Raw genomic sequence first — 17225 nt, forward strand, 5'->3', positions numbered from 1 at the left:
CAGTCACCATGGAAACACGACTTGTTCGCGGAGGGCTCGAGCGCTTTTTTCAGTTCAACGGAAGCCTCCGGGAACCAGAAACGGTTGACGAGTGGCGAAGACTGCAAGAGGGCGCTGCGCGTGACTGAGCGTTACAGTTACAGAGGAAGCAGGTCAATTCCCAGTTGCTCTGGAGGGCTGAAGCGAGCGGGAATGGAGCAGGGGGGGAAGGTTGGTCGGGTTGTTGATGCCAGTCAGGTGGCTGACTGAGGAAGGCGGTCCACAGTCGGGTCGCCAGAAATTGTTGTTGTTATTATTACAATTGAAAACAATATGAAAACAATTTTTATTGAATATCTCACAGATTTGGGATCTATACAGCAGTAGTTTAGTTCCGCCTGCCCCCGTCTCTCCCTTTTGCACATATTTAGGTTGTTGCAGCACAATTCATTTAAAATCTGGAGAATCTCAGAATTGATTAGGTTAATAATAGAGCTTTTTTGTAGCAGGAGCTCCTTTGCATATTAGGCCACACCCCCTGATGTAGCCAATCCTCCTGGAGTTTACAGTAAGCCCTGTACTAATAGCCCTTTAAGCTTTTGGAGGATTGGCTACATCAGGGTTGTGTGGTCTAATATGCAAAGGGTTCCTGCTACAAAAAAAAGCCCTGTTAATAGATATTACAAAGAAAGGACGTCTCATAGACGAGATGGCATTAGACTCTGCAATTGGGTATACCAGTTCTTAGTTTCAATTTTTACAGCTTAAAATCTGCTAGAGCTTCCAGAAACCAGCAATAGTTTTGCAAGAAAATTAACAAATTTTGAACAAATAAAACTACTTCAACAAATTACAAAGATTTAATTACTAACCTCTATAACAATCTTGCTATCTCTTTGAAATTATAAACTCCATATTTTAAAGCATTGCACAAGGATTGCAATTAAGAGTTTTTACTTGACCACTGGCATTCTGGCAATTTTCAGTCGGACGTCAGACTGGAGCTCCAAGTGTTTTCTGAGGCGCCTCGTATCCTGCTGCTCAACAGTTGCTGCATGCATTGCATTGCAAAGAGGAATCTTGCATTGAGGGTCCATTACTACCTTCAGCACCTCAAGGTCTTCAGGTGCTGCAGACAGTTCAGTCTGGGTGGCGCTGTCCTTGCTCTCCTGGTCCACCAACTGCCCTCACTGTCCTCTAGATGTATTTATGGTTTAACATATCTGATTTTAGGAACTCCACCGGCAAAGCACTGAGCCATTCTTTGGTTCATTTAAAAATATGTATTTCACGTATGAAACAATAGCTTTTTGAATATTCTTTTATCGTCAGCTTTCCTAATGACTATTGATTCTTTCTACTGCCTGACCAACTTGTTTCTGAAATGCTGAGAGACTTCAGGAAAATGTGACATTGTATGGTAATAAATAATCCATCCTTTGTCTGTTGATGGTGCAGAATGACTCACTCTCAAGCTGAAAATGTCATCAAGAACATCATCCGTGAAATAGGGCAAGAATGTGCCATGAAGGGTCAAACTGTATCAGAAACTCTGGTGGCTTTCATGGTAAGGCCAAAGTAGATATTGTACTAGTTGGCTGAGTTGAAGTGCTCTTGTAGCTGTGTTAATGCTAAACACATGCACAGGGGATTTAACTTCCTTTGAAGTTAATGACATTTCCAACTAAGGTATATTTAACTTAGACTTAGGTGTATTCCTATCCATTTGAACTGAAAAATGTTTTTATGGGAAAAATTTGGAACAAATGTTGTTTATAACCTGCATTCTGCAGTCAAATTGAGGAGTAAGATTTATTTCAGAACAAATGCTGAGAGGAAATGCTAGGTGGAAAAGACTGTTTATGATACTGCTGAATCCCAAAATCTCTCTTGTTGTTTTGTAGGTGAAAGCTGTTGTGTTGGATCCAAAGAATGAATTTAATGTAGACAGGACTCTTACAAAGGCTGATGTTCAAAAACTTATTAAGGTAATTCCTTCTGTTGGAACTTGTTCAAAAGGATTATTTTTACAACCTTTTTTCTGAATCTATGAATGTATTAAGATAGTAACAAAAAAATTTCTCTTGAGCAGCTGGCTTGATTTTAATCAATTAATGAAGTCATTAAAAGAAATATAGCAAATACTATTCTGAAGAAGGCAAATTATCTACAGTTTTATTAAGAGGATTCCTTATAACACATGTACTGCAGTGTGTTTCAATGGAGTGGAGATCAGTTACACTTTTCAGCATTGCTATAGCCAGCTGAAGCTCATGTTTCTTGGAACTGTGTCCTTGCAAATAAAGAGTGGATGCTGTGAGCCAGCTTGTCATTGCTGAATGGACATGACCTAGTGAGTACTCTAACCTGGAAACCCATAGCCAAAGAGGGTTGTTACACTGGAGAGCCATTGCCAATCTGAGTAGACTTGGGGAGAGGGGCGGGGGCAGGAGAAGCTTGCAATGCCATTTCATTGTTTTCCCAGGCTCAGAACATTTTATGTTTTTAGTTTCTGCTGTGACCCTTGTGCTTTTTCTTGATACTTTATTTTAAAAATTGCATTGCCAAATCCCGCTATTCTCCCATCTTCCCATTTTAAACAAAATATTGCAAAGAGTTTTAAGCAGGTTTGTATTTTAAGTTAAAAAATAACATCTTTAATTGTGTTTGTCTGTGTTCTTTGTAAAGTTTATATCTCTGCTACCTCACATTTTATGATATACACGGCTTGGTCCCCATAGTCCCATTTGAGTCAGATCCAGCCCTTGTAACAAATGACTTTGACATCCTTGGTCTAAATGATTTTTAAAAATATTTTGTAATTCACCTTCTACCTTTGTGAGAAAGGTGGACTATAAATGAAGTAAAATAAGATAAATACATACATAGACACAAATTAAAATAAAACATTCCATTAAAATGGATCAGAAATCCAGTGAATGAATGACATTCGGTGTTTTCAGCCATAGTATTTTTAGTTTAGCAGAATGTTTAGTTTGGTATGTTTAGTTAGCAGAAGTTGGAATTAAGATTGCTGGGAAAATCATCAACAACCTCAGATATGCAGATGATACCACTCTAATGGCAGAAAGTGAGGACCTCTTGTTGAGGGTGAAAGAGGAGAGCACAAAAGTAGGCTTGAAACTCAACATCAAAAAAACTAAGATCATGGCATCTGGCCCCATCACACCTTGGCAAATAGAAGGGGAAGACATGGAAGTCGTGACAGACTTCACATTTCTGGGATCCAAGATCACTGCAGATGGTGACTGTAGCCATGAAATTAAAAGACGCTTGCTCCTTGGGAGCACAGCTATGGCAAACCTAGACAGTAAAATAAAAAGTAGAGACATCAACCTGCCAACAAAAGTCCGTATAGTCAAAGCGATGGTATTCCCAGTAGTAATTTATGGCTGTGAGAGGTGGACCATAAGGAAGGCCGAGCGCAGAAGAATAGATGATTTTGAGTGCTGGAGAAGAATCTTGAGACTCCCTTGGACTGCAAAAAGATCAAATCAGTCAGTCCTAAGGGAAATCAACCCAGACTGTTCCCTGGAAGGTCAGATGCTGAAACTGAAGCTCAAATACTTTGGCCACCAAATGAGAAGGCAGCACTCACTGGAGAAGACTCTGATGCTGGAAAAGACAGAAGGCAAAAGAAGAAGGGGACGGCAAAAGTTGAGATGGCTGGACAGCGTTACTGATGTAACAAACATGAATTTGAGCAGACTTCGGAGGATGGTGGAAGACAGGAGGGTCTGGCGTGACTTTGTCCATGGGGTCGCAAAGAGTCGGACTCGACTGTGTGACTGAACAGCAACATATTTTTAGTTTTAAAATGTACCTCACATAGATTGCCTTTTAGAGACAACAGCACCTATCGTTGGTTCTCAAACTCTATTTGTGTGAGGGGACAAGTCTCCCATGGCATTGGTGAGAGATATTTGAAGGGTGGGAATGATCTTCCAGGGAAGGACAGGATCTGTAGGTGATGCCTATCCACAGCATAGAACCGCCCCCCACCAATGAATCATATTAGATTATGAACAGAAATAAAGCCACTAGGCCATCTAACCCAGCATACTGATTCACATAGTGTCCAACCATTTGCACTGGAGGGCCAAATAAACAGGGCATAGAGTCCAGGGTCCTCCTATGATGCTGCCTCCCTATGTGTGATTTTTGGGAAGGTGGGCAGTGATGTCCTGTTCTGTTATTTACCTAATGCCAGTGTTGACTAGCACTGCTTGAATGTAGAAGCAGGAAACTGCAACACAACTGTACATGAGTCTCCATATACTTACTTGTGCAACATATATTGAGAGGGGGAGCATAAAAGTACAAGGGAGAAGAATTCAGAATGTTTGAGAAACTCTGGCATACATAAAAACCAAATTACACCTTGTTCACCACACAAAAGGCTTGCTGTATCATAACCCACAGTCCACAGTTCCTTGTGTGAGTGGGCTTTTGTTAAAAGGGCATCTTTGTGTGCACCTGCCTTTGAATGCATGGAGCATTTTCTATTGAAGTCAATGGGAACCTCATGTCCACTTCAGTGTTCCTGGAGCCACATGGATTAGGCTGATATCCAGGGCTTTTTCTGTAGCAGGAACTCCTTCGCATATCAGGACACAGACCCCTGATATAGTCAATCCTCCAAGAGCTTTTGTTGTTGTTCAGTCGGACAGTCGAATCTGGCTCTTTGCAAACCTATGGACCAAGTCACGCCAGGCCCTCCAGTCTTCTACCACCCTCCGAAGTCCGCTCAAATCCATGTTAGTTATGTCAGTAATGCTGTCCAACCATCTCATCTTTTGCCGTCCCCTTCTTTTGCCTTGTGTTTTCCAGGATCAGGATCTTCTCCAGTGAGTACTCCCTTCTCATTTGGTGGCCAAAGTATTTGAGCTTCAGCTTCAGCATCTGACCTTCCAGAGAACAGTCAGGGTTGATGTTCCTTAGGACTGACTGATTTGATATTCTTGTAGTCCAAGGGACTCTCAAGATTCTTCTCCAGTACAGCTTACAAGGCTCTTATTACAGGGCCTACTGTAAGCTCTTGGAGTATTGACTACATCAGGGGCATGTGGCCTAATACGCAAAAGAGTTCCTGCTACAAAAAAAAGCTCTTCTGGTATCAGTCTAATCAATCTAACTTCAGTCATCAGTCCCCTGACTGATATGATATATTAAGGTATTAATGACAAGTAAGGTAAGTCATTACTACTTTTCTCTCTTCCGACTACATTATTACTGCAATACAAATAATTTCTGAAATAGTAGTGTTCAGCTGCTTGATCTGTTTACTAAAGTTATTTTAAGCTGAACATGTCTCATTTCAAAAATCTGTTATGCTAATAGATTTTGGGTGATTCCATGCAGAGGTTCACTGTGGAGTACAGTGTTTCTGTGCACTCCAAATTAATGTTATGTCACTTATTTGCTAAGTGACTTGAAAGAACATCTCACTTCAACACTTTCTCTTTTTAGCTGTGTATTAAGAGACTGCTTGACACAAGAAATCCTTCACTGGACACTATTAAGATGCAAGTTTATTTTGATATGAACTATACAAACCGAGGTAATCAATGGTATGGAGCTACTGAATTTGAATATTGTGTGCTACTTGCATCCATTCTTGTTACATAAGTATGAGTGCAGAACAACATGCATGGTGTCATGAGCCCTGACAAGGAGGAGCTGGAAGGGTTAACAGACCTGGAAGAGTTGCCAGCCAGTTCCTCAGCTGAACAAATAGCAACTGGCCCATCAATCACTCGCCAGGCACCAGTGTCAGCTGTTGACAATCAATCTCCTCCAAGCTCTCCTCCTCCCCGGTTCAGATCTCTCAGCCCTAAGTTCTAGCAGAGTCACTGCCACCCAGGGAGCAGGCTGATTGAGACTCTCATATAGCTCCCATCCAGGACCTGGTAACCTTGTGGAAGCAACAAGTCTATTCTCTGGCTTGCATCCACACTCCTTCCTGATCCTGACCTGCTTGATTTCCTTGGCACCCTGACCTTTTGGCTTTTGGACATTAACTTCTGATTCTGGTTTGTGATTCTGCATTGGTGATTTGGCTCCTGCTTGACTTCCTGGACTTTGACCTTGGACTGGCTTTGGACTCCTGCCTGCCTGCATCCTGAGAACGTGACACATGGAAAAGAAAGCCAAATAATAGAATTTGGTAAACATGAAAGTAGCAACAGCAAGGAAGTTGGAAACTGAATTGCCAGTTCCCCAAATCCTCAAAATTTAGCCATGGGTTGTGTATCTACATAGTTCTGAAATCTTGGATTGGTGTAGTTGTGTATCTACATAGTTCTGAAATCTTGGATAGGCTAGACACATTCTATTGCTAATGAACAGGAATAATTAATAGGTAATAGTTAATGGGTAATCAGTAATCTCCTCATCTGAACATGTTAGCCACCTTAGATCTGCCCAGTGTTCTTTGCTCTGTCCTGTTTTATTCCTCTGGCCCCTTACTAGAAATCTGGCCCTTTTCAGTATAAGGTTAGCCCTAGAATATCCTGCCCCATGTCTTACGGCAGACTTCATTATTATTGTCATTCAGTAGGTCTGGTAACAGTTCTTTTTCAAAGAACTTTTGTTGATATTGGCAATAGCTATTTTTGTTTACCAGTTAGTGATGTTGATTGTATCTTTTTGTTTTGGAGAGGAAAATGTTGTTTTCTTGTGGCTTTGTGATCTTATTTTTATATTTGAGTGATTTTGTTTGGAATATTGTTTTGTAAATGTTTGATCTCTTGCTATTAGCTGCCTTGAACTCTTCAGGAATATATGGGAGATGTATAGATATTGTAAAAGAAATAAATAATAAACATTTTAATTGGGTAAGCCAGAAATCTTCTTCACATTCTATGAGTACATGTGACTTCTATGTGCTTTGAATTAGAAGCAGCTTGCAGCTGCAGATATCAGTTCAACAACATCCAGTCTACTCCAGTGAAATCTAGATGTTTATGTGACCATCTGCAGGTTGTGTAAAAATTGTTAACTGTATCTTATATGATCCTCTTTATTTTCTTTTAGTTGAATTAATTAATGAACAGCATCGCATTCTGGAATCCAGGCTTGCTCCTGTGAGCAGAGAAATTACAGATAATCGTGCTCGAACACGAGAAGAATTGGAAAGCATTTATCGAAAGATTGTCAGCTATGTACTGCTGCGCTCAGGCCTTGGATCGCCAACTGACATCAAGGTCATTAGAGAGGCAACTGGTTAGTAAAACTTTAAAATATGCACTATTGATTTCTGCTAATACCGCTCCCAGTACATTGAAGAATGGGTGCTTGAGTGGTACCAGGTAGCCTATTCAACCAAGGGCCTTCCCAGACACAAAAGAATAAGAAAAAGTGAACAAATGGTGGTCTAATCCTCAAGTTTCTCATAGTCCACCAGGCAATTTGATATTTCTGTGGCTATTTTTTTAGCATGACAGTCTGTGCATATATTTTCCAGCTGCCCTGCAAAGTGTGTTTCCTCAGACAGAGCTTGCTGCTTTCCTGTCTCTCCATAAGAAGGAAAAAGAGCGACAGTTGAAAGAACTCACCATGATCGTGACAGGAATTCGATTATTCAACAAGGACTGTGGGAAGGGAGGAGAAGGCATTGATGATTGTAAGTACCTAAATCGGAGGCCCATATTCTGGGTACCAAATTAAGGATATGTCTACAGTATGTATTTAAGCCACTTTTGTGTAAAAGTGCTTGTTACTGATCACGGTTTTATAGAACTTTATCTAATTTTTTTGGCAATGCATTGAAGTTGGCTTTTCCAAATGCTGCATTATTTTGTTTTCAGTCAGTGCAATACCTGTATTTGTTGAATGTCCTCCAAATATTAGCTTTATTAAAATTCTATATTATTTAACTGTGTAATTAACCAGTCTGTTTGAACACAAATAGTTGATTTATCAGTTACATTTTTAATTTCTCCCTTCCTTCAGTACACTCAGAGGGTGTTTTACATGATTCCCCTTCTGTATTCTGTCCTCACAACAACCCTGTGAACTACGGTAGATTGAGTTCCTGGTCCAATGGACTGCTACATGACACTGACTGTAATATGAGAGATCTGAATTAGAATATAAAAAGAACTGGGTATGCACCTAAATAATTTTGCACATATGTAAGGACTGTGTTAATTTTTTCTTCCAGCTGCAGCTCCATGTGTTATTCTAGATGCTGCTTCATAAGAGCCTATGATCTTTGGGGCTTGTTTTTCAGGCCATGAAAGGACTGCAGAGAAAGAGATCTCTCAAAAGATTGTGTGTACATATGAAAGGCTGCAGATAGCCTTTGAATTCCAGCCCTGATTCAGAAATATGTGAGAAAATATCTTTGACTATTTACAACTTTACTTTCTCCACATTTCCAATCAAATCTGTGTCCATAGTACCAGCTATTCTGAATGAAGCTATCCCAGCAGCCAGCCACCATATAGATATAGAGCTTCAGACTTCTCAGGACTTGGCATATCGATACACAGCCATGGTTGAAACAATGCACCAGAGCCCAAATGCTGAACTAGAACTGAAACTGACAATGTTAAAAGAAGTTCTTTACAACGTGAGACAACACGAAGCGTATCTCTGTGTCATCCTGGTAAGATTCTAACATGCTTTTCATTTTCTTTAGAAATGCCTGCATGTGCATTCAAGGTGCCTGTCGATAGTAATAACTATGTTGGGTTCCAAGAAGTGGGGAGGTTCGGCAACAGCAGTAATCTGCTTTTAATTGAAATGTAGTATGCATTCCAGTGTACACAACTTTTTTCATGCATAACGGGGAAGACAGCATCTTTTTCTGCAGCATACAGGCACTGTACTTATACAGGTTCAGATTATGAAATGGCACACAGCTACAGATCACATGAATAATTACATACGTAAGTTCCTCAGTACTGAATGTGGAAGCTTTGGAGACTAATTTTATGATATGTAAAAATAAATAAATCGAGACAATGACAGGGGAGGAGTTTGCTAAGTTGTTGACTGTATCTGTTTCTTTCATTAAAACAGCCACCCACTGCTTGCCCTGCTACCCCATGATCATTGAGTCACTCCATGACTAAATAAGCTCAGTTTGACCTATTTCTCAGGCTGTAGTCCTGAATATATTTACTTGGGAATGAGCCTTACTTAATTCAGTACTGCTTACTTATGAATATGCAAGCTTTCATAACTATTTTGTGCCATTTGTAATGCAATCCTGAGTGGAGATGCTCCATTCCAAACTCACTGATTTGCTAGAGACTAGAATATAATTACATTTCACTGATAATATAGCAGTATAGTCCCCAAAGGGAGCTTTCATATAGTGTGATTTCATAAATCCAATTGACTGCTACATTTCCCTCCCTGATATTACAGTCAATCATTGCTTTATGTGTGCTGTTTTTTCAGTCTGATGTGATTACCTGTGCACAAGAAGTTGAAATGATGCAGAAGCAATTTGCAGCACAGATGGAACAGTTAAAAGTTGTTGTTCGGGCAAAAACAGCTGTGCCTACATCTCAAGTTTATGTGAGTTTCTAAAACATAAGGATGCTCTTTCATGAAAATGAAACTTTTATTTATAAAAGGTCATATATATGTTCTGTTGGGTGTGCAGAGGGAGCGTACTTTTTCATACCTCATTTCTAGAATTCTTTAGTATTATTTAACATTCAAGTAAATTTTTTAAAAAAATCACTATCTCACCATGTAGAAATTTTATCCTCGCTCTCTCTGTACAATACATATAATGAAGCTATCCTAGCAACAGAGTAAAAATTTTTTGATGAGCAGACAATGCACTTTGTCGTCATAATGACAATGAAAACTTAACATTTTTATTTGTTTTCTAGCCCATCTTTATTGCACTTTCTAACCTTTGGACCAGTTTTCAAGACGAGATACTGGTTCTCAGTTTCCTCAATAACTTGACTGCCAATCTCCAGCAGTTTTTGGATGCTCATGGAGTGATCTTTCCAGAAGATGTGATGGAGTCTCTTCTTGAAGGCATAACTGTGAGGACTGATGAAGAAAGGTTGAAGAAATCAGCTGGTATCCGAAAATCATAATTAATCTACTATAAATCACATGCACACACCATGAAGTCTGTAAAATATTTCTGCCTTCATTTGAAACTTGGACTCTGTAATTGCTGGGTCTTTAATTCTCTGAATAGTAATCAGGCATCACATAACAGGTTTTCTGGGTAGAATTTTTATAACTAATTTGCAAGAGACTTATGACATTAGGGCATGCTAGGACTGCCAGCTCTGAGTTGGGAAATTCCTGGAGATACAGAGGTAGAATCTGGTGAGGGAAGGGACTCCAAATAAGCCATTTTCTTCAATGGAACTGATCTCTGCAGTCCCGTTGTAATTCTGGGAGATCTCCAGGCTATACCTGTAGGCTAGCAACCCTAAGGTATGCACTTCCTCAAAGCTTACTTCCATAATTTCATTTTATTTAATTTATACCCTGCCCTACCCCACCGAGGCGGGCTCATGTTGTAGTAGCAACATGGCAGAGTATTCTTTTCCTTCCTTTGCTCTTTCTTCCCCTAGTTTTGTTCAAATCTTAAATTGTTGTACAAATTGGGCAGAAAATTATAGTCTAATTCAATTACTGAGCAAGTGTGCTTTCTTTTATGGAAAAGCAGGAATGGACCCATCCTCTCTACCAAGCACACATTAATAAAGTCTGACATAGGCACTTCACATGGGGGCCCAAATGCATGAACGTGTACAAGTAATGTGTACAAGCGCTTCTCTATGAGTCAGAACATCAGCCTTATAAGTGTTTGAACCAAGCCATTGTTAGTTTTGTGTTCAGTAAAGTGTCTTACATGCTTCTAGCACTGAACATATTGTTAAGATTCAGATAATAGGTTATTATGAAATAAAGACATTTCCTTTTCCTAAACAACAAATGTGGTAGAATCTGCTAGTTGCTAATAAATCTGATTAGTGGTAAATCGGCTATTACAAGTCTCCCATCTTTCCCAGTTGTCTTGAAATCTATGGCATGGTGAATAACTTCTTCTTGGGTATCCTGTTTAGCATTTTTATGTTACTTTGGTTTATATTGTCTTTTCAGATGACAAAGTGAATGTTTCTGACTTCACATCAGAAGAATGGCTGTTTCCAGAAACCACAATTAATTTTAGCCAACTCATAGTTCAGTACCATGGATTTTGTGCTTACAGTTTTGCTGTGAAAGATGGTCTTCTTCTCCCAGGTACATCAATTTAAAAAATTGTTTGTTTTAAGAGCTTTTTTTACTGCTTCATAGTATAAAGGAAGCCACTATTGATAGGTGGAATTTCTGTATCTCACAATATGTGGATTGGAGCTGTTACAGAGAGTATTCTGTCAAGTTTGACTTCTTGATTCTTAAGTATTATATGGTGGTGTTACTACAAATTAGTATAGTGTTTCCCCATAAAACTTTATCCTTCAATTTGTTCCTCTTTTTAGGACTTATTACTGAAATGCTGCTTTTATAAATCTCAGAAGAAGTCTCACTAGTTGCAAGGCATGTACTGAATTTGTATGTCAAAGTTAACAAAATTCTCTGTCCTGATCCCTTTTACATTGGCAGGAGTCCAAAGAGCTCTTTAGACCTTTGCAAGGCCTTCTGGCATCTATTCAGTCCCAGGCACAATTCCTTCTGTTACGTTCTCCTCAATTTCTGGTGTAATTTGCGAGTGAGAATGTCAGAAGCTCTACTCTATACCCATAACTCCTCCACCATGCCATATGGCAATGCAGGAGAATCTTCAAAATTTAAATGGTACATTAGCAGCAGAGTTTAGAACTGAAGTCTCAGAGCATAAATTTGCATTTGTATATTCAAAAAAGAAAGATTATAGAGTTTTCATAGTGTGACTTTTTCTACTAATTTGCACTATGGAAGATTGGGTGTTGATGCTGAAATAACCTTGATCTCTTCCTTGGCTTATAAGAAGGGGTGGGGGGTGGGGCTTGATAATGTAGATGGAATTTCCCAAAGGGTAGACTTCAAGGTAAATGGTCTAACTAGGATAAAAAGAATGATGAGGAAATAACATAAACATGTGTGTGTCTGGGTGGAGGATATACATATGCACAACCATTGTTTTTGTTGGTTTTATTTGTTAGGAAATCCTGGTTTGGGAATTCTGAAACATAAGGAGAAATATTACACCTTTTGTTCCAAAGAAGCTGCATATAGTTTTGCCAAAAATCCAGATAAATATATTAAGATGATTGGAGACAAAGCAAAGGAAAGTCCAGAACTTATTCAACTGCTTGAACTTCATCAGCAGTTTGAATCTTTGGCTCCTTATTCTCAGGTATTTATTACATTTATTCTTTGAGGGCATTTCCATACAACAGTTTTGCCAGGCACTGTAATACCAACTGGGGAAGTGAAGTATCTCAAAGAAGTATTTCCTAGTGGAGGGATTTTTAGTGCTATACCTGTTTTGGTAATTCTGTTGCTTACTAGTCCACTGTGGACTAGCAGCACTCCCCACAAAGACTGGCAAACACCCAGCATGGCTTATGGTTTGATTAAGCATTCCCAGCACTCCCAAACGGTGCCGTATGGAATCCCACTAAATGAATGTTTCTAACTCTTTTTACCTCCTAATTTTATTCAGATGTCCTTGATGAGAACAAAACAAAGAAACCCTGTACACAGAAAGCATGTTTTTTTAAAAAATCCAAGTTGAGTTATCCTGACCATTATTTTCAAGCAAGTAGACTATTATAACATGTTCTGCTAAGGGGTGCTTGAAAACAAGAAACAGCAATTTGTCCAAAATTCAACAGCTAATTATTGACTTGACATACTGCTTGGTACATATAACACCTGTTTCAAAACATTTAAATATTTGTTTTCATGTTCAATAGAGGGTGTTGTTTTTGACCCTTAAAACCCTTCATGACCTCAGACCTTTGTAACTGAAGGACTAGTTTTTCCCATAAGGAGAGGAAGTGAAGGCCAGTAGAGGGATGGAACTTATGAATGTAAAGGTAGTCCCCTGTGCAAGCACCAGTTGTTTCCGATTCTGGGGTGACGTTGCATCTCACAATGTTTTCACGGCAGGGTGGTTTGCCATTGCCTTCCCCAGTCATCTACACTTTCCCCCCAGCAGGCTGGGTACTCATTTTACCGACCTTGAAAGGATGGAAGGTTAACTCAACCTTGAGCCAGCTACCTGAACCCAGCTTCCGCTGGGATCGAACTCAGGTTGTGAGCAGAGCTTGCACTGCAGTACTACAGTTTGCCACTCTGCCCCACTTATAGTCCCCTGCAAATCCTAGTGGGTTCCCCTCTTGTAATATCTGTTTTTGTTTCAGATCAAAAGCAAAGACAAGAGTTTGAAACCCATCACAAAGTGTGACAGCAGTACTCAGACTGATACACACATCCTGCCACCAACTATAGTAAAGGATTATGAGTGGAATGAATGGGAACTGAGGAGAAAAGCCATCAAACTGGTTTGTGTCTACATTGTTTGAGTTTATTAAAACTTCACAGTGTGACCTTTTTTACAGTGCTGAAAGATACCTTTTCTGCAGTCATCAGGAAGCAGAATGTAAACAGCAGTACTGAACATGATTTAATGTATTGCTATATTCCCCATAAAATTCCAGAATGCTCATCCCTACTGTTCTGTTTCATTGGAAGAAGTCAGTTCAGCAGGGGTCTCAGCTATGCCTTATAATTGTCCCTTTACATTTTGTTACTTCCCTTTTATTTCAAAGCATAGCTGTGTTCATCCCTCCCCCCACCATGCTTTATTTCCTGAACTCATGGTATCCATTGCCTGAACTCATGGTATCCATTGCCTGCTCCTTCATCAGTTCATTTTCCAGAGAGAGGAGGAAGACTTCAATTACTGCTTTTTCTTTTGCAGCAAATGTAGTTTTTTTATTCACATAATGCACAATCAGGAAACAAAAATAATGATCACCTTTGCTATAAAGATTAAACGTAGGTTGTGGCCCTCCCAGGGGGCAGCAGGACATCATAATTGATTTCCATAGTCAGCAGAGTCTCACTAGATGCAGTGTTGTTTTGGGGATGGGCATGAAAGTTCATCATGAATTTTGGCTAGTTTGTGAACTGGAGAGCCAGCACAATTTTTTTTTTTTTTTTTGCAGTTTCTGAGGAGCAGAAAATGCTCTTTCTGCTCTTCACAAAAAACCGCAGAGCGCCCTGCTACTCAGCTGTTTGATATAAGTGGCTCAGAGCTATTTAAACCATTGTTTTCTGCTCCCTGGTGCTTCCCCCAGAGATCATAATACAGGAATTTAAACTTTAAATGGTTCACAAACCAATACAAACTGATTTGGTTTGTGACCTGACCTTTCGGTTCATGATCCATTTGGTGGTTCAGCCATGAACCGAACCACAAAAATGTGGTCCATGCCCATCCCTAGTGTTGTTCCTTATTTGCCTCTTTATTGGATGCCCACAAAATTTGTACAGACTTCCTCATAAAAGCAGTTCCCTTCACCCACCTGTTTTTGCCCCTCAGACTTCAGGGGCTGAACTTTGCCTCTGCCTTAGGGCCGTTCCACCAGGATGGTAGCCTTATCAATGCTCCCGGCTCCGCACCTCTTCCTTTAGGTTCTTTTTTCTTTCTTATTTGCATCTCCTCAGCTTTGCTTAGGAGCCCCATGGTGCAGAGTGCTAAAGCTGCAGTACTGCAGTCTAAGCCCTCTACTCACAACCTGAGTTCAATCCCGGAGGAAATTGGGTTCAGGTAGCCGGCTCAGGTTGACTCAGCCTTCCATCCTTCCGGAGTAAGTAAAAGGAGTACCCAGCTTGCTGGGGGTAAAGTGTAGATGACTGGGGAAGGCAACGGCAAAGCACCCCATAAAAAGTCTGCTGTGAAAATGTCATGATGCGACCTCATCACCCCAGAGTTGGAAACGACTGGTGCTTGCACAGGAGACTACCTTTACCTTTTTAGCTTTGCTCAGCCAGCTTGCATTCCTGACCTCCTCAGTCTTTTCTTACATTGCCCTTTTAATCTCTGGGGTCAAGCCCAGTGCTACCCCTCCCTTCTCAGAACTGTGTTGCTCTCTTAACCCTTTTCATGTCTTTGCCCCACTCCAGCTGGGTTTGCATAGGGCTGTTACTGTCTTCTCCTTAGGAGCCCCACCTTATCATGGAGCATCTGCTTCCTTTTGCCCAATAAGTGGAGCCTTCTCTGCCCTCCACAGCTGCCTTTGTGCCTCCCCTGAAGAAGACCTGTGTAAAATGTTAAAAGGAAGCTGTCAGGCTGAGAAATAGAAGTTGAATTAAAACAATCAGGGTGAGGGGCAATCTAAAGGAAGAATTCTCTAGGAAACTTCTGGAGCCCTTTACCAGAACTCATTTTGGTGGTTGGTCCTGCAGGAGCCCCACGGCGCAGAGTGTTAAAGCTGCAGTATTGCAATCCTAAGCTCTGCTCATGACCTGAGTTCGATCCCCGGCATAGCTAGGTTTTCAGGTAGCCAGCTTGAGGCTGACTCAGCCTTCCATCCTTCCGAGGTTGGTAAAATGAGGACCCAGCTTGCTGGGGGGAAAGTGTAGATGACTGGGGAAAGCAATGGCAAACCACCCTGTAAAAAAGTCTGCCATGAAAATGTTGTGAAAGCAACATCACCCCAGTCAGAAACGACTGGTGCTTGCACAGGGGACCATGCAGCATAGTGGCTAAGACCATGCAGTTGCAATCTAATTGAAAAAAATGTCACACATGAAGTCCTAAAGGGTGGGGGGAAATAATGAGAAAATTCTGGAATGTTGCGAGTTGATAATATCTGGGATTGAGACAGTAGACAAAGTGAATTTTTTTCCCTCTCCCAAAATACTAGAACTCAAGGGCACCCAATGAAACTGATAGGCAGTTGGTTCAGGATGGACAAAAGGAAATACTGATTTACACAGAGAGTGATTAAAATGTGGAATTCACTGTCAGAGGATGTACTGATGGCCACAGGAATAAACTGCTTAAAAAGGGGATTAGATAGATTTCATGGAGGATAATTCTATCAATGACTGTAGGGAACTTCTACATTCAGAGGCACCAATCCTCTGAATCCCAGAGCCAGAAGGTGTCATCAAGGGAAGGTCTTAGCCACTATGCTGTTGCTGGCCATTCAGAGGAGTTGGTTGGCCACTGTGTGAGACAGGATGTTGGATTAAATTGATCATTAGTTTGGTCCAGCAGTGCTCATCTTTTGTCGGCCCTGGTTAGTTAGTATTTGGAAGGGAAACCATCAAGAAAGTCCAGGGTTGTGACTTGGAGGCAGGCAATGGCAAACCAGCTCTGAACATTTCTTGCCTTGAAGACCCTATGGGGTTACCCTAAGTCAGCTGTGACTTGACTGTGAAAAAGCATGAGCAGTTCATACAGTTTTTTAACTGCTAGCTGCAATTGTGATTCTTCTTATATCTTTGTTTCTTCAGGCTAACTTGCGCAGAAAGTTAACACATTCTGTGCAGACTAATCTTAGTCATATGCGAAGGGACAACTCTGCTCAGGTGTACCTGATGAAAGATTCCAGCACACAGACCAAGCGTGAAAACAGCAGTAATGTACCTAAGCCACAGATTTTCTTGGCTGGACTTCGAGGAGGAACTCCCCCCATTACTCACATGACAAAAGTGAACTTAACAAGAGCAGTTGATGAAACATAGTCAGAAAAGTTGTGAAGTCTCTCAAGAAATTAATTTAAAAAAAAAAAATCCTCCAGTGATTCAGAGACAATTATTAAAGTCCATGTAATACGCTTACAAACTGACTTAATTTGACAGTGAATTTCTACACATTGGTGGCATTCTAATAACAAGAACTGATAAGCTGTATATGTAATAAATATATATGTAATAATATTATTAGACAGGCCAAGCTAAAGCATTAGGCATCATTGCTGACTGTTCCATTCTATGATCCTGCATTGGAAAGTATAGGCAAGGCAGCAGTAGCCTCTTCCAACCCATAGGGTTTCTTGTTTATGCCCCCATAGATTTGTGTTTCCTGTACCTTGTATTAGTTTCTCAGAGGCTAATATTCCACTCCCACTGTGGTAATATATATGCAGGTTTATCTTTTTGTCATAACAACTGTAAAACAGTGGCATAACCACAGAAACAATGGGTAGATTTTGTATTACCATTGAGCAGCCCCATGGCACAGAGTGGTAAAGCTGCAGTACTGCAGTCTGAGCTCTGATCACAACCTG

At 40.4% G+C, this 17225-nt stretch overlaps 1 protein-coding gene across 1 annotated transcript; it reads left to right on the forward strand.

Moving 5' to 3' along the window:
• Window positions 1–1337: 1337 nt before the first annotated feature.
• CFAP206 (cilia and flagella associated protein 206) lies at window positions 1338–16810 on the forward strand. The gene is made up of 12 exons (XM_060236849.1): window positions 1338–1546; window positions 1884–1967; window positions 5470–5560; window positions 7036–7224; window positions 7466–7624; window positions 8403–8611; window positions 9412–9531; window positions 9855–10053; window positions 11095–11235; window positions 12138–12331; window positions 13344–13484; window positions 16450–16810. The coding sequence occupies exons 1-12, from the start codon at window positions 1439–1441 to the stop codon at window positions 16678–16680; spliced, it is 1866 nt and encodes a 621-aa protein (XP_060092832.1). The 5' UTR covers window positions 1338–1438; the 3' UTR covers window positions 16681–16810.
• Window positions 16811–17225: the final 415 nt, after the last annotated feature.

The sequence above is a fragment of the Heteronotia binoei genome, chromosome 1 (assembly GCF_032191835.1).
Source record: "Heteronotia binoei isolate CCM8104 ecotype False Entrance Well chromosome 1, APGP_CSIRO_Hbin_v1, whole genome shotgun sequence".
Classification (NCBI taxonomy): domain Eukaryota; kingdom Metazoa; phylum Chordata; class Lepidosauria; order Squamata; family Gekkonidae; genus Heteronotia; species Heteronotia binoei.

Excerpts from the sequence above, each read along its gene's own strand:
- CFAP206 (XM_060236849.1), top strand. The coding sequence starts at position 1,439 with ATGACTCACTCTCAAGCTGAAAATGTCATCAAGAACATCATCCGTGAA. Across the intron at positions 9,532-9,854 it reads TGCCTACATCTCAAGTTTAT|CCCATCTTTATTGCACTTTC; the intron begins GTGAGTTTCTAA and ends TTTGTTTTCTAG. Across the intron at positions 11,236-12,137 it reads AGATGGTCTTCTTCTCCCAG|GAAATCCTGGTTTGGGAATT; the intron begins GTACATCAATTT and ends TTTATTTGTTAG.